The sequence below is a fragment of the Protopterus annectens genome, chromosome 10.part0, assembly GCF_019279795.1.
Source record: "Protopterus annectens isolate FY-2018-M chromosome 10.part0, PAN1.0, whole genome shotgun sequence".
Taxonomy (NCBI): domain Eukaryota; kingdom Metazoa; phylum Chordata; order Ceratodontiformes; family Protopteridae; genus Protopterus; species Protopterus annectens.
The window spans coordinates 362,548,437-362,570,827 of NC_056744.1; the positions used below are offsets into that span (position 1 = coordinate 362,548,437).

The 22,391-nt window shown below is 42.3% G+C and overlaps 1 protein-coding gene across 1 annotated transcript in view; it reads right to left on the minus strand.

The window, feature by feature from the left end:
• The window catches only part of KIFAP3 (kinesin associated protein 3), a gene marked incomplete in the record, with an annotated part of 1,467,647 nt that overhangs the window by 1,351,184 nt on the left and 94,072 nt on the right, over window positions 1–22,391 (minus strand). Inside the window, 1 exon segment of the mRNA XM_044085270.1 lies at window positions 11,795–11,949. Coding sequence (XP_043941205.1) covers window positions 11,795–11,949 — 155 coding nt within the window.

Sequence of the window (22,391 nt, forward strand, 5' to 3'; positions counted from 1 at the left end):
CAAGTTAAACAATTATTGACTTTTTCTGACATCGGCTGAGGCAAGAAAGAGTCCCCAACGGGGTACTTAGCTTTGTAGAAGTCTTCGAAGTAGTATTCGGTAGTAGTAATCTCTGGATCTGACCGACCGGCACTTGCGAACAGCTTCTGCTTCGGGCGCCACGCGGCAAGAAAGACTGAGGAAAATGGCGTCGGCTGATGCCTTTATACCCGAAGACCAGCAGAGATGACGTCGGGTGGAGTGCGACATCAGCCGAAGCCGGACCCAGACTTTGGAATCCGGCCGACCGAAGGGCTGCCTGAAGACAGGACAACCCATTTGTTATGACTGCAGATGCTACCTTGAAGGACATCTGCTCATCTGCACAACAAAGTCCATACACTGTTGCAGAAGGCTCAGCTGCTCTTTATCATTTAAAAGGATCTTCTCTACAGAAAGATGTCTATCCTTGCGAGGGAGACCTTATTTTTTTTTTCTTTTGAAGCCATCTTATTCTGTTAATGCGAAGAACAAAATATGCTAAGCTGTTGAGCAGTGATACCTGCCACACCCACACTACAGTACCCCACCCCACAGTTCACAGGGAGCACAGACTATGCAATAACCGATGCATCCAGAAGCACTGGTTGCCTCAAAAGGTCATTGATGTGGGGCAGCTGACTGCAATCAGTTACAAGCATGCCTCTACCACACTGCACTGTGCAGCATGTATCGGTCAAACTTCCTGTGACAGTGTGACTGGGAAGTTGCTGCATCTGCATTGCAAGTTTTACGCAATGTGCACAGGACCAAGACAATGCTGTGAGGCTTGTGCCTGGCCATGGACCCACATGAGCAGCTGTAAAGTGCACTGCACACATGTGAGTGGTTCAAGGAACCCTGTAGGAATAACAGTATATTATATGTATATCATAGCCCAAAGAGGAAATAAAAAGTAATAATGAAGTGAGATGTGTCCTGAAAGGCCTACATAAGCTAATTATTGTGTCTTTCACATTACAACCACAATACTGGCATGACCTCTATTTATGCACCACTATATGAGGTTAGTGCTCATTGTCATGATGCCTTGGTCCCCACCAGTACAAATGTTTTGGTGTTAATATTCTGCCATATCCCTCTAGACTGTGACCTGTGAAGTGACCATGGTTTCTGAGGGTTCTGAGTGTGTCAGGCCTCAGAGGTGGTGTAACAAAGACTCAATGGTATTTCTGTACTTAATGTAGACAGTCCCCTAGGAGAAGCTGCTGGGACCTCTAAACAGGGTGCCTGGTATACTCTGGATGCCCATTATTACCTTGTCAGGGTGGTAATTGCTGCATTGGCACCATACATATACAAGACAGCAATGCAGGCACCACTACAGTGACCTGCAAAGGCATCATCATGACCTTATAAGCCAATGGGATGAGAAGGTTTTGGAAAGTGCCCCTGAGTTCTACAGTAATCAGTCATGACAGGCGCACTTTACCGTAATGTACTATTAACTGCCCAGCCAAAATCAGGATATGTGATTCATTCACATTTTCCCTTTTACTTTTTGTGTTCTTTTTTAGCTCCTCAGGGAAGTACAGGTGAACGGACTTGCTTTTCAGATGCATTTGGAGCAATGTTCAAAATGCAGGGCTGTGTATACACCATAAACAGTATAAATCTGCATACTAGCAGAATATGTCTCTCTTCCTCAAGAAATGCCATTGGTATGCCAAAATGTGTTACCCAGCAGGAGTTGAAGATATGGTGATGGTGTTGCTGAGTCTATTAGAGCTTCACCACTGTCTGACTCTGTCCACTGAACCACTAGTGCCCCAGGGACAGGAAAGAGGCGCCTGATATCCATTGGGTACAGAACTGGGCAGTGTAAAGGTCAGCTGTCGCCACATCTTATCCCCAACATAGCAGTCCCCTTCTTTGTATTTCACATCTCTCCCCAAGTTTGTAGACCATTCCTCCCCTTCACCATTTGCCCTCCTGTTTGTATCTCTCCTTTGTGCCTCCATGTTGGGTCAGCATACCCCCATTGGTCACTGATTGTGTATGCTTCTCTCCTGCTACCATCTCTATATCCTATTTCCTACCTTCACATTCCCCTTCGCTCCATCTCTACTTTTCCCCCCACCTCTACTCCCTTTTTTTTTTTTTTTTTTTTTTTTATTAAAGAAGAGTGACCATCTGTTCCACAGAGAAAAATACCCTTGCTTCCCACTGCCATCTCACCCCTTCCCTTCCCCTTCTTTGGGTTGCTCTGCTTGCCTTTCCCCTTTTCTGACTACCCTAAAGACTCGTTTCTTTCCCATTAATACCATTCGGCTAGCAGGGAGTTTGCTGAAAACCCTTTACTATTACTTTCAGCAGTTTTCATAGCAGCGTGACTGTGTGTCTGTGTGCGCGCACGTGTGTGTGTGTGTGTGTGTGTGTGTGTGTGTGTGTGTGTGTGTGTGTGTGTGTGTGTGTGTGTGTCAGTGTCACCATAGCATTCCTACAGGTCTGATACTATATTCACTGGGTCATGTGACCATCACTGTGTAATATTCCTCTTTGCACAGTCTGTGTGGCTTCTGCCAATGCATTCCTTAATTAGTTAATCTACATTATGCTGACTCCTATTATACTTTGAATAAGGTATAGGTTGCACAACACTACTCTGACTGAGTAATTTGCTACTGACTATGAAATGTAGGTTTCTTAATCCCACAGATGATCTAGAACACTGTACAGTATGGTTTACCGCAAGTGCAAGATAGCACTTTTTATTCTTTCTCAATTACACTTCAAAGACAAACTAACAATGAAAACATGGTAAAGGTAAACTGTGATGCTATAAATCTTGAATTTAAATTTACTTAAATATAACATTATGCGCATCCTTTGTGAGAACATTTGGAATACTCCGTAATGTAAAGTGGCATTTTCATTTCATTGTTTGAAGAAAACAGGAAGGTCATGTGCATCTAATTATAAGCTGAACAGAACTAGTAGTTTTTGATAGGCTGAATGAAGATAATATAGTTCTACTAAAAGGTACTGACCTTTGGGAATAGCCTTAAAACTGACAAGAATGGAATAAAATACTAGACTGGACACAAGGCATCATCATAATGAAATAATGCCAAAAGGTAAATAGGCAAAGAAGATCTAAAAGGGTAGGAGTGACTGAGGGAAGTACTGCTCGAGTTTCAGCATAATACAGTCATATGGCAATGTGACTGGTACTGTTGTCTAACTGCTGATGGAGGGTTCCTGGGTGAAAGGATAGAAGTACTATATTGTAAATACAGATAAACAATATCAATACGGAAACCTGATGTTTTATAAAGTGGGACAGAATAATTGTGCAAGCAGGTTAAAAAGGAGTGGGGATCATATAAAAAAAGACAATGATATTAAGGCTTGGGCTGGCTAGTAATATTTACTGCTTCTACAATTATATGTTTTGTTTGCAGCCCAGATTTAGTTTGCACCCCAGATGAAAAATGAATACGAAGGAAAAGTAAGAAATCATGTAGGACTGAAATCAGATTTTTCTCTGTGGAAATTATTATAACAGCTGAAAAAGAAAAGACACAATGTTAGAGCCTATAGTAAGAGTTGACGCAGAACAAGAAAAAGAATTCTGTTGAAGACATGACTATTAGGAAATGTAAGATACACATGAAATGTTATGTAAACAGATATAACATGAAATGAATAGCCTTAAAACTGACATTGCCATATGACTGTATTATGCTGAAACTCGAGCAGTACTTCCCTCAGTCACTCCTACCCTTTTAGATCTTCTTTGCCTATTTACCTTTTGGCATTATTTCATTATGATGATGCCTTGTGTCCAGTCTAGTATTTTATTCCATTCTTGTCAGTTTTAAGGCTATTCCCAACTAGTCACCATCCCCACAAGAGGTGAAAACATACTTGATCTCATCATCACGAACATGGGATCAAAATGTTCAACACCGGAAGTATACCCCTCACTGGTGAGATCAGATCATAAACTAATCTCGCTGGAGGTCCTCATCCCGCCCCCACCTGAAACAAAAAAGACCACAGTGAAAAACTTCTCAAAAGCCGATTTCACACTTCTAAAAACTAGTGTGGTCTCCTTTAAGGCCCCTGAGCCAGTGGTAAACATTACTCAAACCGCTGAATCACTTACAAATGCCTTCTACCAGCACCTACACTACTGCATGGATCAGGCAATCCCAAACAAAACTAAGACTCTCTGTACCAAAGGCAAGCGTCCAGTCTGGTGGACCCCAGCCATAAACAAGCTCTACAACAAAAGGAGGAAGCTACTACAAGATAGAGCAAAATCCTTGAAAGGTAAGACACCTTTGATCATTATAAGTAAAAAACTAAGAGCTCTCATAAAATCATCCAAGGCAAATTTTGAGAGAAAAATCGCCAAGGACTCTAAAGACAATCATAAGGCCTTCTATGTTAGAAACCTAGGAGGAAACTCCCAGATATGCTCAGAATTAGTTCAAAATGATGTGAAAATTACTGAACCTACACACATTGCTAACATACTGGCTGACAGGTTCAGTGCAAACTTCTCCCCTCCCCAAAAGGAGAGATATCTATTCCAGAGGATTGTAGCCCCCCAAACATCTCCAACGCCCAGGTGAGAACTGCCCTCACTAAGGCAAAAAACACAGCATCCATGGGACCGGATGGTGTCCCCGGCTGTGTGCTTCATGAACTCAACGAGGAATTAAACCCACAGTTAGGACAGCTGTTTAATCTTAGCCTCACCTCAGGATACGCTCAAGGAGTGGCGACGGCGACTGTGGTCCCACTTCATAAGGGCGGTGCCTCCACAGACCCTGGAAATTACCGCCCATTAGCTTGACAAGCCTTATCTGCAAAGCCATGGAGAGGATCATAATGGAACTCATAAATAAAGACATAGGGAACTTGCAGACTTTGGATCCAACCCAGTTTGGCTTTGTCAAAGGCAGATCCTGCCTCTTAAACTTGGTTGACTTTTTCGAGACAGTCACCAAGGCCATTGATGAGGAAAGGCAGTCCATACAGCCTACCTCGACCTGGCAAAGGCCTTCACACAATACCCCACTCAGGTATCAACGAAAAACTCATCAGCTTGAATGTAAACCCATACATCACAAGATGGGTTGCAAACTGGCTAAGCGACAGAACCCACAGGGTCAGAGTTGCTGGAGCCATGTCAGACTCAAAGCCTGTCACAAGTGGTGTCCCACAGGGCTCAGTCCTGGGTCCACTCTTGTTCGGCATCTACTTTTCTGAAGTACAAGCAAACACAGGAGGGTTATGGCTGACAAAGTTTGCAGATGACTGCAAACTGGGCCATAGTCGAAAACACATCTGACACAGATATCCTCCAGAAGGGCCTCACAGAAATGGATAACTGGTGCCAGAGCCATGGCCTGAAGTTAAACGCCAAAAATGCATAGTCATACCCTTCGGGAAAACAAGGTTACCCCTAGCTACCATATAGGTGACAATCCACTGAGCACAGAAAAGTCATCAGGGATCTGGGGACCCAAGTTGACAGTAGTCTTTCGCTTGACACTCATGTTGCTAAAGTAGTTAGGAAAACCTTCTATATCGCCCACCTGATCATGAAGGGATTCACATCTAGATCAAGGGAGGTCATCGTCCCCTGTACTCATCACTCATTAGACCTATGATTGAGTACAATGCCCGCTCGAATGTATCTGACCAGACACCTGATGCAGCTTGAAAGGCCCCAAAAGTTCCTCACCAAAAGGATAAAGGGTCTCAAAAATATGTCTTATGCTGCCCGACTGAAAGAACTCCAGCTTTATTCAGTCTCATACCGCTTGCTCAGAGGTGACCTGTGCCTGACATATAAGGCCATGTCAAACCCAGATTTGATGAATATGCTTCACCTCAAAAATCTAGATCCCTCAGAACCACAAGGGCGGAGACTTAAACCTTGACACGGTTATAAATAGAACGTGCTGGAGGGACAGATTCATCACCCAGAGACTCCCTATGCTGTGGAACAAAATCCCGGTACATGTGAGGCAGAGCACCTCGCTGGCCTTGTTCAAGAGGAATCTTGACCAATGGATGGGAGATCGCAGATATACCCCAGGGATTACTTCAGTGTCACTGCTTGACAGAGGCACAGAAAAATGATAGGCATAGTTTTTATTCAAACTAAAGGGGTGGCGAAAGCCACATAACTATGGGCTAGGCTTATAAATGCCCTTGGGCAGATAGCCTAGTATGAACCTATGAACCTATGAAATTACATAAATATGTTTATTCCTAGAGAAGGAAGACAGTTACAACAGATATGAAAAACAACGTACAATGCAAGTGTGGGTGGTGACTGGCTGGACATTTATATTGTGGTTGGTAAATACTAAGCTGCCTTTACTGCCACCTGAATGGCTGAGATACTTCCGTGCAGAATGACAGTAAACTAGTGCAGGCGGTTTAACCTGCACTGGTACCAGGTGTAGGTGTGTTAACCTGTACTGGTACCAGCACTGATTCAAGCAACAGTTCAGGTCTTACAAACAAAGCCAAAGGAAGTGCTATGGGACGATTTTGAAAAGAGCTGCAATATTTTCGTTTTTCTTTCTTTTTTATGCACTCGCACCTTCAAGTTCAGAATGTGAACCTATCCAAAATGTGAATGTCTCCTTACAGCCAAAGATTACTCCAAAATCTCTTTGAAACCAGAGTGGGTATAGCTTATTTCTCAGTTGTACATCGAAGCACAAATGCAAAAATCATACCTGGATTAACCTTTAAAGATTCACATGTGGCATTCTGAGGTAATGTTTTTTGTAGTAGGCAAGCATCCATGCACATTCCAATGTGAGGGGCTCCAATCCACCCCGAGATTTAACTCTGGGATTGCACAAACAGAATCTACAGTAAGTACATCTGAAAAGCTGGACATCAGGTTTCACTTTCAAACTTTGTGCAGGTGAGATTCTGTACTATAAGGCTATGCAGTACAACCCCTTCTTTCTCAGACTTTATGACAGACTGCCTTATCCCAGTAATGGAAGCTTTCAAAAGCGTTTCTCCAGTATACTTAGAGGTTTATGGAAACCAGTTTTATTTACTTTTTATTTTCATCTTTTTCAGTCTTTTCAGACATTTTTAAATTAATCACACTTCTTTACATCCTTTACCATCGATTGTTTTAACAAGTCCTTTTTTATCATCATCATTTTGGCACATCTGTATATTTTCTGAAAACAGAAAATCTTTCAGAACATTAAATCTCTTGATCTTATTCAACTTTGTTAAATATCTTACAGTACGTATAATTATCAGTGCCTCACAAATCCCCAAGACAAAAACAAGACAAAAAAAAATAAATAAACATAAATGCAAAATGCTTTCTTGGGGCTCCCTCAAATGGTCTGAAATAATACGGTAATAAAATAAATCTGCAAATATATTCTTATGCATGGCACAACTAGGTACAAAGGGCAGGATTCAATTCATTCATACATTAGTTTGCAAGAAGGTGATAAAGGAAAACAACATTTTTGGTCACAGGGTACCTGTTGTATTGGAAAGCACGTTACCAGTTAAAACTAGTTTGTTTACTGTACTGTGTGGAATTTGACATTCATGTAAAAGAATGCTCAATATACTTTTTGTTACTTAAGAGAGACTACAATCTTTTCTGTGCATTAGATGCCAACAAGGTGACAAAGTGTGAAAAATGAGCAAAGTTTTTGTCACCCACAGCTACAGAATCATTAGTTAAATGGATAGATAGTGCAGGGTGATGCTGTGCATATGCCAGCTGGTAACAAAAAAGACAAACTATGGATTATCTTTAGAACGAGGTCCAAGAGAGAGCCCTAAAATGGCAGCCAAACAGGTGTGGCAATGAGTTTGTCCCAATACAGAAAATGTCAGAGGAGCTAAATTAAAGAAAAAAAAAAGGTGTATAAAAATCTTAACAGAAATATTCTGTGGTGGCTTATAGGGGACAAGTCTCTGACTGCTCCCCAGATATCCCATGTTTGGCGAATGGCACAGATTGCTGGGGAGTGGTGGGAGGGGAAGACACCAGAGAGCAGCCCACTTGAGTTTGCCCATCTTAGAGGGAGTACGATGGCTTGCCAAGCTGAATTGTTGACACCTGCAGGAATGCATGAGATTCACCTACAGCAGGAAGTCTATTGAAGCAGTGCACTGTTTGTCCAGGAGATTCTGCATGTGTGGTGGCATGCATGCGCCACCTGGAAGAAGATATAGCGAATCATGCAAGCGCTGGAGGAGCGAATATGGAGAGTCTACCAGATCTGGCAACTGGCCACATTCCAACCACAAAACTTGCCTGCAAAAAAAGGGCTGATAAACCTCATCAGCTGGGGAACAAATAGCCAGAAGGACTTCTGACTGAGCAGGTGAAACCTGGTTCACATCCTGTTGGAGAATCAAATGAATCGGTTGGGTGCTTGAAGTGGAAAGCACTAGGCAAATCCTGAAAACCCTCAAAAAAAAGTTCTGCACGGTTCTTCCTGTGAAATATATTACTCATGGCCGGCCTCAGGCATAGGCAAACTAGGCGACTGCCTAGGGCGCCGTACAGGCCGGCCTCAAAAGGGCGCAATTCGGACCGGAGTTCTGTTGTGACGACCCCTAACCGGGAAAACCCTTAGAGACAACTACAACATTTATTTTTTTTTTAAATTTCACCGCTGCCCATAGAGGCTAGCAATTGCGCCCTCCCCGGCCTCAAAAGGGCGCAATTTACGGACCGGAGTTCTGTTGTGACGACCCCTAACCGGGAAAACCCTTAGAGACAACTACAACATTTATTTTTTTTTTAAATTTCACCGCTGCCCATAGAGGCTAGCAATTGCGCCCTCCCCGGCCTCAAAAGGGCGCAATTTACGGATCGGAGTTCTGCTGTCTGACGACCCCTAAATCGGGAAAAGCCGAAAAACAACAACATTTTTTTTTTTTTTTAATTCCACCGCCGAGAGACTAGCAACAATTGCGCCCACCCCACTTAAGTAGGGCGCAATTTACAGACCGGAGTTCTGCTGTGTGACGAATCATAAGTCAACACTCGTAAGCCTGTCAGCAAGACCGTTGCTGCGCCCAAAGTTTCTTAGTGACAGGTCAGACTAATTTTTTAAAGCTGTCAGTACACAAACATTTATTCACATTTTCCTTTTTAAAACTCTAAAAACGGAAGGTATGTTTCTGTGGTGGTGGTGGTGGGGGGGGGGGGTAGACAGTGCAACACATGAAAGTTGTACTCTATTTTTTTTGTGCGCCGGTTGCTTCCGGTTAACTGCAGAGTTTTCTGTAGCCTTAAAAACTAAAGATGTTAAATATGGGTCGTCTCTGCTTTCCCTTTTTGACTTTTGGTAGTGAAATGTTCTAGTTTTGTTCTTTCTGACCTGCATATTTTTTGCCAGATCTACTTGGGCTTTCCGTACATTGTAGATTTGAATTGTTCAGTGCTTTTGTATGGTTCCTGTGCATTCTTTTCTGCAAATCAGTTGTTTTAATGTTGGTGCTAAGCTATGCAACACATGAAAGTTGTACTGTATTTTTTTATTGTGCACCGGTTGCTTGAGTTCTGGTTAACTGCAGAGTTTTCTGTATCCTTAAAAACTAAAGATGTTAAATATGGCTCGTCTCTGCTTTCCCTTTTTTGACTTTTGGTAGTGAAATGTTCTATTTTGTACTTTCTGACCTGCATATTTTTTGCCAAATCTACTTGGGCTTAAAGTTCTTCCGTACATTGTAGATTTGAATTGTTCAATGCTTTTGTATGGTTCCTGTGCATTCTTTTCTGTAAATCAGTTGTTTGTTGGTGTTAAGCTATTGTTATGGTTTTCATCTTGACCTTTTTTTTTTTTTTTTTTTTTTTTTTGAAGACATACAAAGGTATTTTTTCATTTTTAGTGTGTTCAGATATTTTAGCTTTTCTGTCTTCTCTTCCCCCTCTCTCTCCCTCCTTCTGTGTGTTTCTGCAATCTCTACATCCTTTTAGCCTTTGGTATGGTCCCATTTAGGCAGCCTATGCGTTTTTTAAATTTACATGGTACTGCTGTGGGTGGTCACCAGATTCTGTAAAAGATGAATATCGCTGTCTTTTTCTTCCTTCTAGTACCGCTTCTCTTCTGCTTGCTCTGCATACCAGGAATCTAGCTGCCACCATACTGCCCTCTTAAATTACTGCCTTTGTGTGATCAGAAGTGGCCACTTTTCACCCCCCCCCCATTCTGTGTTGTGCAGTAGAGTTTATATGTTGGTGTGATATTTTATTCGCTCATCTTTTTCATATCCCTTGTCATCCTTTTCACTCTACAGTGTGCATCTCCTTTCTTATTTAGGTCATTCGGCAAAAAATGTACCCAAAGAATGGCGTACAGCTACAGTGGTCCCACTCCACAAAGGTGGTTCCACAACGGACCCCAGGAACTATCACCCCATAAGCCTGACTAGTCTGGTCTGTAAAGCTATGGAGCGTATTATCATGGAACTCATAAACAAAGACATTGGGAGCCTCCAGACACTGGACCCTACCCATTCGGCTTTGTTAAGGGCAGATCTTGCCTCTTAAACCTAGTTGATTTATTTGAAACAGTTACCAAAGCCATAGATAAGGGAAGGTAGTCCACACAGCCTACCTGGACCTCGCAAAAGCCTTCGACACAATACCCCACTTGGGCATCATAAATAAGCTTACCAGTTTAAATATCAACCCCTGTATCACAAGATGGGTTGCAAACTGGCTCAGGGATAGAACCCACATGGTCAGAATCACAGGTGTCACGTCCAAATCCAAATCAGTTACAAGTGGCGTCCCACAGGGCCCAGTTCTGGGACCTCTCTTGTTCGGTATATACTTCTCTGAGGTTCAGGCTAACACGGGGGGACTATGGCTGACAGAGTTCGCAGATAACTGCAAACTGGGAGCCACAGTCGACTCTCCAGCTGACACAAGCATCCTCCAAAAGGGTCTCACAGAGACGGATGCTTGGTGCCAGAGCCACGGCCTCAAGCTAAATGCTAAAAAGTGCATAGTCATCCTCTTTGGGAAAAGTGCCCACAAATTACCACATAGGTGGTCATCCATTAAGTACGGAAGAAGTAATTAGAGATTTGGGGACCAACGTAGATAGTAATCTCTCCTTTGATAATCACATTGCCAAAGTGGTTAGAAAGACCTTCTGTATAGCCCACCTTATCACGAAGGGGTTCGCATCTAGATCAGGAGAGGTCATTGTGCCCCTCTACTCGTCACTCATCAGGCCCATAATTGAATACAATGCCCCTTTTGGGATGTACCTTACCCGACACCTTCAGCAACTGGAGAGACCCCAAAAGTACCTCACGTCGGGCTGGCAACTCGGCACCATAAAAATCTACTGCCAGTCATTAGCGGACCGGAGTTCCGCTGTGACGACCCCTTACCGGGAAAAGCCAAAAAGACCAACAACAACAACCGGAGTGGCTTTCATGGGGAGTGACCCTGTGGATGTGGCTCAAATAGTTGTGTTTCATGACTGTTGTGTGGGTGGGGCTTAAGGGGCGCCAGGAGCACTACTTCGCCTAGGGTGCCATTTCGGCTAAGGCCGGCCCTGATATTACTTTCATACTGCATTCACATACCTGTGTGCCCTCTGCTACAGTAAACACTGTATGCAATGTTAAAAAAAGTCAGTACACTATGTTACAAAAATCTACAACTGAAATGTTTATAGGTGCACTTCGTAAGTAAGCACAATTCACGGGAACACTTGAGAAGGTACCCCTGCTTGTAGTAGCTTAGTCATTACTTATTTACCTTTACTCAAATGGGTGTCCCTACGATTCTGCAAATAATAAAGCAGCTGTTCTACTTCTGCCACTTTGGACGGGTGTATGAGTTTGCATTCATCCACGACTTTACGAGCCAAGGACGCAATGTCAGTATTCGAATTAAGGCTCTTCAGACGAATGCTGAAAGTAAAGAAAATAAAGTTAATACCAAGCCCAGACTCTCATTAAATCAAATAACAAAACGAGTGTTTATGGTTTTATTCCTTAACCTCACCCAGTCATGCAAATATGTTAAAGAAAACAATTACACTGGCAAATCAGACCATCATGATTATGTACCAGCTGGGTGAACAGTTAGGGCAAAAAAAAGGTCAGGAGGGTGGGTAGGTTACTATACATAACCCTCTTCTAAACAGATCTAGGGTTATAGTAAGCACCATAACTTTTGTATCTAACGAAGTGGTTCACTTGGAGAAACACCTTGAGTACAGTTCATAGTTAATCCACACAGGTGCTTTATTTACTGGAACATATCTTTGATAACCACAGTTCCACAGGAAGACTACAGTTTAGAAAATAGACGAACCCTGGGAATCAGTAAACTCAGTGTAGGCTTCACGTAAATCTTGCACAGAGTTTAAATGTATGCATGGTGATGAGTGGTTAGCAGCAGTGCTCATTACATATTCATGTTGCCCACTGCGTTTAAACATAAATAAGAGTGGTTCTGTGGCCGGCAACAGTGCTGCCAGCCAGAAAACCATGTAAAGCAACATGAGTAGCAATCCTGTTTACATTAAAGCACAGTCAGTAAGGGTGTTTGCAAGGAATGTCACAATGAGCACCAGGGCTTAACCTATATAGTTCTTATAGCTCTCAATCTCTTAGTGCAAGAAATGTGGATGAAGCCCAACATAACGGGGAGACAATGACCCAGAAAGAGGGACAGATCTGACATATATGCTCTTTAGAAATGTGCTAGAATAACAAGGTTTGTGTTAAGATACATTTCCTGATGGACGTGAAGTCTGAAACTCAAATGTATGTGATTATTTAGTTAAATCAGTCCTGATATTATCCAAGTGATATGGCAGAAAACCACAAACTTAAAAGGAACAGACCAAAATATATAAGGCACAATGCAGGACATACTGTGAAAATCTGGACAGTTGAAAGATATATGTATATTGTCCAAAGTACAGGACAGTGTACACAGTGCAGAGTATTGTGAAATCCCACTCCTGGCATTCCATACCAATGTTGTATAAATGACATGTAAGGGTACTTAGACTGCCATGTAAAAAAAACACTCTGGGGAAGTATGTGCATTGAGTAGGGACACACAGATGAATTGGTGAAATGAACACAGGAAAAGAGAACAGGTGAAACAACCTAATGTACAGCAAATGAGGACACATCAATGGAAGACGGATGTAGCAGGAACACCAATCACATATCAGTATGGAATAGTAGGGACTGCACAGTAAAAATGGGTATTATGTGATTGTCACACAAGGTGACATAACAATGGAGAAGATGTCTTTGTGAGATAAATGCAGAAGGCATCTATCAGGGATGTTATGTATAATTGGGGTAGGGTGCATTTTGTGAAGCTGTGCAAACTAATTTGCCTGAATATGAAAGTAGCAGAGGTCTCCAGCAAGTGGGACACAGGAAAAGGCTCAAGGACAACAGTAAAAGAAGCAATACAATCCTGGACAATATCAGAATGAATAATACCACCAGTAATCCCATGTCTCTGACATAACATATGTTTAGAGTGATTAGAGATGGTTCTGCACAAACACACTTATACAACTACTATAACATGTCTGCACTCTATGAGGGTAATCATGCATACTGTCCCGACACTAACATCTGCTGGAGGTGTTAGAACGGCACTGCTATACCTGTATGTGACATTATGATCAATACAGGCTAGGTGACTGGTGTGCATGGCATATTAAATATATATATATATATATATATATATATATATATATATATATATATATATATATATATATATATATGGCACAGTCCACACGGTCACAAATGTTACCCATCCCAAAGATGTTGTCAGACAGCTATGCATGTACTGTGTGCATCACCGGAAGAGGTATCACATGTGCATCTGGTTTAACAACCTGATGAGGTTTTTGCACCATCAAACACTAATGTTTATGCTATAAAAAGAATACCTAGGTATGGCCAATAAAATGTGTGACAGCTAACTGTGGCAACAGTGGCACACTTCAGTTACACATCACTTGAAGATATGTAGGGAGGTACATGAAGAAGGGTGCATTTTACTCAGTGATTGGTATGATGAAGGCTGTGAACTACGGAGGCATTATGGCCTGTGATGTGGATGTCCTTCACATACTCGGTAGCCATGTTACATACAATGGAATAGTCAGCACTGTGGCACATGCTGGTGGATGTTTCATATACCATCTACTCCAGGACACAGGTCATATACCTATTGATCTAATTATAGGGTGTGATGTCTACATTACACTTGGGATGTGTGTTTGTTTTTCTGACGTAACAAATCCCCCCATCTTTTTGTGTCATTGCAGGTGTTGTCATGGCTGTGGCAATAATCTTTGGTGTGTGCTAATACTGTCTGTAGTTTACTATTATCACAGCTGGAGTCAATGATTACCCACAATCTGCAGTCCTTCAGACAGCTGTTTGAACACAGGAGGTGTATGTCATTTGTGATGTCTGTGACTTAAATATTGGACAGGAAAGGGCCTAGCAGACAGCCCTGATGTAAAGGCCTGATCAATGAACTTGACATAGTTCACGTCACACATTTCAACATATTTAGATGCCACATATGTGATACAGTGGTCTCCCCACTTAGTGATATAAGTGTTTATGGCCACATCTGACAGTGTTGAGTGAATACCTCAGTGTGGATTTGTGTCAAATGCATTGGGCTTTTTAAGTTCAAAAGGATGACAGTGCTGTCATCATGCATGCCTTTGGACCTCAATGAGGACATCTAACAGATGTAAAAGACATAACATGTAGCAGCATTAACAACTCACACAGCTCTGTTGCACACAGTCAGGTTATTACTAGTGTCCAATTATAAAAGGTCCATGATGCCTTGTTAATCTACCTGATAAATGAGAGTCAGCATGTGTCTATACATGCATGAATTAGGTGCTGTCACCCCAAACTCAGACGGACGAATGCTAATGTACACCCTTCTACATGAACATAGTCTGTGTGGAGGTTGTTTTGAAGTGTGTATTCAACTGTGTCAGGAAGGTATATGTGCTGAGTCACAAGACATGCGATCTGCAATGTTGTCACAGCTCATTGATTCTGTGTGATGGGTCTGGATGAAAGACAGTGCATACTGGCCATCCTGATCTGGCTAAGGGTTTGGACACTATCCTCAAGCAGGTATCATTGAGAAACTCTCACAGCTTTGGATTAAACCTTACATCACTAGATGGGTAACCAGCTGGCTCACTGACAGAACACACATTGTGAAAGTTGGTGAATCAACCTGTACCAGTAGAGCCATCTCCACTGGCGTACGCCAGGGATCTGTGCTTGGCCCTTTATTGTTTAGAATCTATTTCTTGACAGTTCAGGCCAAAGCATATGTCCTCTGGCTTACCGTGTTTGCTGATTCTTGCATACTGGGTGCAATCACAGAGTCCACCTATGATGGTAACATACTACAAGAGGGGCTAACATAGACAAATGATTGTAGATTGTGCGGCTTTACCAAATAAATTCAAAAATGTGTTCTTATGTTGTCCTTCTGAAAAGTGGAATTCTCTGCTAATTACAGGATTCACAACAGTCCTGCTATGCTGAAACCCAGTGATGCAAGCACTGGGAACACTCATAGGTAGCGATCTGAACTTCGACCACCAAGTGTCCACACCGGTACTGAAAGCCTGTGTTGTGCACATCATAAGTCATGCCATTGTATTCAGATCAGAAGATAATATTACAGGACTGTTAGTCAAAACTCGTCAGAAAAGTAATACAGTATAATGCACTCTTTTTCATGTAACTCACCAAACACATGCAGCAGCTGTAGTGACCACAGGGGGTTTCTCAGCAAGAAAATACAGAGCCTACAAACCATGCCATGATGTATGTGGACAGACTGAAAGCCATGTTACCGTAATCTGGATTGTATAGAAAGGGGTGACTTCTTCCTGGCCTCCAGGCCAGTCTCTGACCCTACCTTGGTGGTAAAAGTGAACATCCACAAATCAGATATAGCTAATGACATCAGCAGTGAGACTATGGTAATAACAGTGTCCCACATGCTGGTATAAAAGGCTCACTGTACAGTCAAGCAAGCGCATAAACACACCCCTCCCCAGTTGACTGCAATGAGAACAGAACCCCATACCTATCTAAGTACACAGACTACAGAGCTCAGTACTTTATGCAAGCATGATGGCACAAGTCTGACTTTTACAATGCTGCAGGACATGCACTGGGGGCATAATGCCATGACCTGACATATTTGTTTTTGGCTTTACACACTGATAAAATTCATTTTAAAGTGTGGGTTTCAAACCTAGGCATAAGGGACAAAACATTTTCTTCCACAGCATTGATCTTCCATCTTTACCAAAGAAGTGCTGCTCAGACATAATTAGGAATCATTCAAAAATACAGGCAACAGTTTGAGGTGTTACACATGTATGTGTGTGACCTGACAAGGTTCTTGGATACAGATCCAGTTGTGTATGCATGTTATGTAATTGAGAAGGCCATGCAAGTCCAAACAGCAGAATTATACTTGTATAACTATAGTAGACAGTATACCCTTAATCATACATCTGAAAACACAATAATGGTGTCTCATCCCTCACACATATAATTTGTATCAGCTCCACTATCTAAAGTACAATAAGTGAGACTGAATATAATGGGAAGTGGAACAGTAAAAATATCTGGAATGTCCAGTATTAGAACTCAGGACCATGCATATGGCAGTCCTACACTTAAACCTGTTGATAAAAGAATGCTGAAATAACACTTGACTATTTTTCCGTTCATTGCTATTAACTGTACTGTCACAACACTAAAATAGATTGCACACCTTGTACTAGAACCCAGGACTATCTGTACTCAAGCCCTACACTTACACCTGCTGTCACAAGACTGGTTACATGGCATTTCCACAATTTCCTAGTCATTCTGAAGTTCTGTATGTTAATGCCGAGCAACATCACTTAGTGCGTTTGTTCGGTGCCCAACCAAATTAAATGAATGCATCCAGTTTCAATTATTGGCTGCCTGAGTCCTGTCTGCAGTTGTTGGGGAACCTTGCTAAAAGCTGTGCAAAGCAGGGTTGCATGACAGAAAGCAAAAATTGCAGCAATGCATTGTGTTTGACCTTTGCACCTTAACAGATGTTTGTCTGCAGGTGTTCTGTCGGGTCTATATTATTTCATCGAAATACGTATTTGTCGAATATGTACTCATTGATGGCTAAACAGCGAAATTCATTACAGCAAAGCACGGAATTTTTCCCAGGGTTAAGAATCACTGGGCCATCACATAACTTTGCTCTTTTCCCCACTGAAGTGCAATTTTGGAGTTGATATATATAGTTGGTGGGGTGAAGCCCCTCACTTAAGTGGGTGTGATTTAGTGTGGTGTGTGTTCTGGAGTGCTACAGGACAAGAGGTTCCTAACCCTGAGAAAAACTCCATGCTTTGCTGTACTGAATACCATTTAGCTTTAGTTGAATATGTATTCAGCGAATATGTTTTTCGATGAATTAATATAGATCAGTTCTGTCAGCTTCCTGGGTGCACTACTAGTCCAGTTTGTGCACTGCTAAGCTTCACAAAAATGAGATAAGCACAGCCAAACTTGACATTCACTTTCTCTATTTTCCTTGTTTGCACTAAGCCTCTCACTGTGCAAACAAGCAGCATTTAAAAAAATGGAAAGGTAGTTGAAATGAAGAAAAGCAATCTAAGAAATACACAATGCAAAATGTTGGTACGCATGAAATATTTATACACAGATCTGGATGTGAACTCACTCCAGTGAGCCTTCAGAACATAGTAAAGGTGCCTTATCCCTCTTTGCCACACAAACAACTTTGCAGCAGGAAACTGAAATCATTCTGCATACAAAAAACTGCAACATCATCCACAGTACTAAGATGTAGTGCAATATGTGATCACACAATCATTTATGAGTACTGCTTGCAAAAATGCAGTTCTGTCTTACTTCTATGGGTTTGTTGCATTGCTGTTGTGTTTTCCTTCTCCCTATCAGTAATCATTCACACCTGCAATCCATTAGCAACAATCACGAAGGGAGTGTCTGCACTATGTTTACATCCACAACACAGAGCAAAATATTTGGGATTCCACAATTCTAACAAATTCACACATCATTTGCATATTCACTGTGCTCACAGCCCTGAATCTACACCATAAAAGGAAAATGTGTAGTCAGGAAACCTGAAGGTGAGGAAATTTGTTTATGTGGAGATCACAGAAGAGGCTACTACTTTGGGATACATCTGTACAGAGGTCTACTGAACTGGAAAAGGTATGCTTGCATTTTTTTAGCTATATACTGCACATGCTGAAATGTCAGATTTATATTTGTATATTAATTGGCAAATGCTACTGTTATCTGTAAGCATTACTCAGAAGTGTACTGATTTTGCATGGGCATGTTTGTCTGGGTATTTCACAGGTATACATGATGGGCAATATATTAAAATCGAATACTGTATGGCAAATCTGTAAACATTTCTGGGACCGTTCATTTGATAGCACTTTTAGCATTTCACTGATGGTCTGTTAGCAAAGTGTGTAATTTGCCTGTTCTTTTTGAGGCAGGGGAGCAAAGCTGCATTTCTATTTTGGCACAAATAAGGAAAAGCTGCTACTGCTACTCTCTCTTGTTTTTCATCCAGCCTTGCTTTGTGCACAAATGTAATATGTTACAACTACACAATTCCTGTTGTTCATATTGCAAATATCAACACTGTTTTATGTTTCTCCGGTCTGTAATACTGAAATGCTACCTTTGCTGTTTTATCGGGGAACAGGTATTTTGAGTTATGTGATACCTATGTGCATTATTCTTCTGTTCTTTTTTAGGACACCTAGGACTATGGTACCCAGGCATCTCAATCTCCAAAAACTACCCTACAGTGACCCTGAGAATCAGGTTATTGTGGAAGCTTTTAGGCAACATGGTGCCTTTCTGCTTGAGAGTGGACATGGAGATATGTCAAGCAGAATGCAAATTTGGCAGCAGATAGTTGCAGATGTGAATGTAGTAGGCACAGGACATTTAATCACTTCTGCAGAGACAGGAGAGCATCTGAAGTGGCCTGTGATCGGATGGGTACTGGGTTGGGCTGCTACAGACACCAGTAGCAAATGAAGAGTTTCTGCCCACTGTCAGGAATCCAGACATCTCCCAGGAAAGTGCAGTACAGCATGTCCTTGACATTGGTGCTACTGCTTCTAGGACAGCAATCATGTCCCAGGAGGAGCTTCCTGGTAGGCTTTTGTTATCTCAACTGTTAAATACACTTCTATAGTAAAATATGTTAGTTTTGTTTAGCAAAACAATTGCTGGGGGACTGTAGATTGCTACACTTGACAACACATTCTGATTGATTACACATAGGGCTTAGGTTAGACTTGTCATTCATGTTCTTGCTGAAAGCATAGTTAATGTACATATAAAGGGCAAACACGTTTACCACATGCATCACTGTTAATTGTGATAATGATGTCCTTGCCTTTTGCTTAAATTCTTCCAGGACCATCCAGCATAGGGAGCATGCCATCATCTACACATGGTAAGCCAAACATTTTTATGTCAGTACTGATGACCAGTTCAAAGAAATATTTAGTGTGGGATGTTGGTGTCAAGACTGTTGTATGTATTGCTGTACTGTCTATAATGGTGACACCACTGTTAGTTTCTTAGCATATATAGTAATGTAGGTATTATTTTTTCCTGTGTTTGTTACTTATTACCACAGGTGATCCTGACAATGGAAGTGTGGGACTTGTACTACCTGATATCACTGTATCAGCAGACTCTGACAATGATGGCCAAACAGGCACAGTTGAGGGGTGCAGAGGTTGAATGCGACAGTGAGGTTAACATTCGACCATCCCCTGTAATTCCATCAGACAGGGCCAGTAGGCCTATGCCTAGCCATTCCAGTGAGCACTCACATATTGGACAGTTGGAGGGTGAAAATCGATCAGGGAACTATGGTTACTGTGGTTTCAGTGCCTGTTGACTCTGGCTGTAGCAAAAGTGTGGGTGAGGTGACATGCAGGACAGTTGTCAGCGGTGCTTGGAGAAGTCCAGCTGCCCATCCACCGCCTGATCCAGGTGTCACTTCCAGTGCCATTCACTGTATGTTTAAGGCCATCATGAAGGCACAAGCATGTTCCCATAGGTCCTCCACAGAAATACTTAAGGTTGTAAATGTGGCACAAGCTGACATGCGTGACTGCCTCCACCATGTTGCCGATTCAATGGATAGGATAAATGACATGTTGGAATGGATGGTGTCTGTGATGGAGCATCTGCTAAGAGGGGGACGGCATTCTTGTGGACGTAGGTCAGCCACATCTGTTATCAGCCAACGTGGCCATGCCCGATCACGCTCCTATAATGGCAGCCCTTCCATTGCTCCAGGCAATGGGGTTACGGTCCTAAGTGTCCTTGTGAAGGGAGCTCATCCAACAGACATCAGTCACATTCAGTAAGCAGCACTGCATCTGACCGTGGGAGTGGATGTGCCAGTGCAGCTCCTGACGGAAGCAGTTCTCATGGTCAGGTTTACATGGCTCACACCAGACAAACCAAGACACACAGCTAGCACAGAGCTTGGCTGTGTTCATGCAGATACTCACATATCAATTTCACCTGGAGGACCTTTACAAAGACACACACACAACAGCCTACCTTGACCTCGCCAAGGCTTTCAACACCATCCCCCATTCTGGAATTATAGTTAAACTCACTAAACTAGGTATAAATCCCTACGTCACAAGATGGGGTGCCAACTGGCTCACTGACAGAACCCACACTGTAAAAGGTGCAGACTCCAAATCTGACTTCAAACCAGTGACAAGTGGAGTATCACAGGGTTCAGTCCTGGGACCTCTCCTGTTTGATATCTACTTCTCTGAAGTACAGGCTAACACAGAAGAACTCTGTCTAATTAAGTTCGCAGATGAAAGCAAACTAGGAGCCATAGCAGAGTCCCCAAATGACGTGGACATCCTACAGAAGGACCTCACTGAGACAGATGCCTGGTGTCAGAGGCATGGCCTCAAGCTCAATGGCAAAAAGTGCATCATCATCTCCTTTGGTAAAAACTCTGCACCCATGAACTACCACAAACAGCAGTCTACTTAACTCCAAATGTGTGATAAGAGACCTTGGGACCCAGGTGGACAGTAGTCTCTCCTTTGATAATCACATTGCCACAGTAGTCGGGGAATCCTTCTATGTGGCACACCTCATCACAAAAGGGTTCTCATCCAGGAAAAAAGAGGTCATTGTTCCCCTCTACTTGGCACTCAGACCCATTAGAGTACAACGCCCCTTTTGGAATGTACCTCACAAGACATCTGCAGCAGCTGGAAAGGCCACAGAAGTACCTCACAAAGAGGGTTACTGGCCTCAAACAGATGCCCTACACTGACAGTCTCAAAAAAAAACTCCAGCTTTACTCTGTAGCATATCGCCTGCTCTGAGGAGATTTCTGCCTAACATATAAAGCTATGTTAAACCCAGAGCTGTTGGGCATGCTACACCTAATGAAATCCCAATCCCTCTGAGCTACACACTCTAGGGACATAAACCTTGTCACCACAATAAACAGGACATACTGGAGGGAGGGATTAATGTCCCAGAGACTTCCTATACTCTGGAACAAGCTATCCATCTATGTCAAGCAAAGCTTCTCATTAGCATTCTTCAAAAAAAATCTCGATGAGTGGATGGGAAATGGGAAATGGGAAACACACCCTGGGGATCACTTCTGTGGCTCTGCTCGACAGGGGTACAGGAAATTAACTTTCTTGGGTGATGTAAGCCAGGGAAACGTGTTGGCTAGGCTTACTTAGGCCCTTGAGCCAATAGCCTAGTACCTATCTATGAACAGTTACATGGTTCAACTGTGAAGCTTAAATTGCGTCTCTCTGGCCATTTGTTACTTTATCTGAATGTCTGCCTGCTTTTCTTTCTTACTCACACAAATCCACCAAACTTTTGGGTGAGCCTAGGCTTCCTGTCCCCCCCCCCCAACACTCTGTGCAAGTGATGACAACTGTGTCATATCCCTGTTTTCTATCTTTTGGATTCAGAGATAAATAAGTTGTGTCTGATGCTCAGGGTGCACAGCTGAATTAGGGCTTAGTATATCAGCATTTGTGATGGTGAATCAGTAATTGTACCTTTGACTTATATTGGTTTTAGAAAGTTAGATGGCTGACAGGATCAACATTTTTTTTGTATCAGTATTGTTAATGATCTTGTGAAGGTTGTGACGTCTGAAACTGAAATGTGTCTCATTACTTTCTAACTTCTCTCTAATGATTTTCCAGAACAAA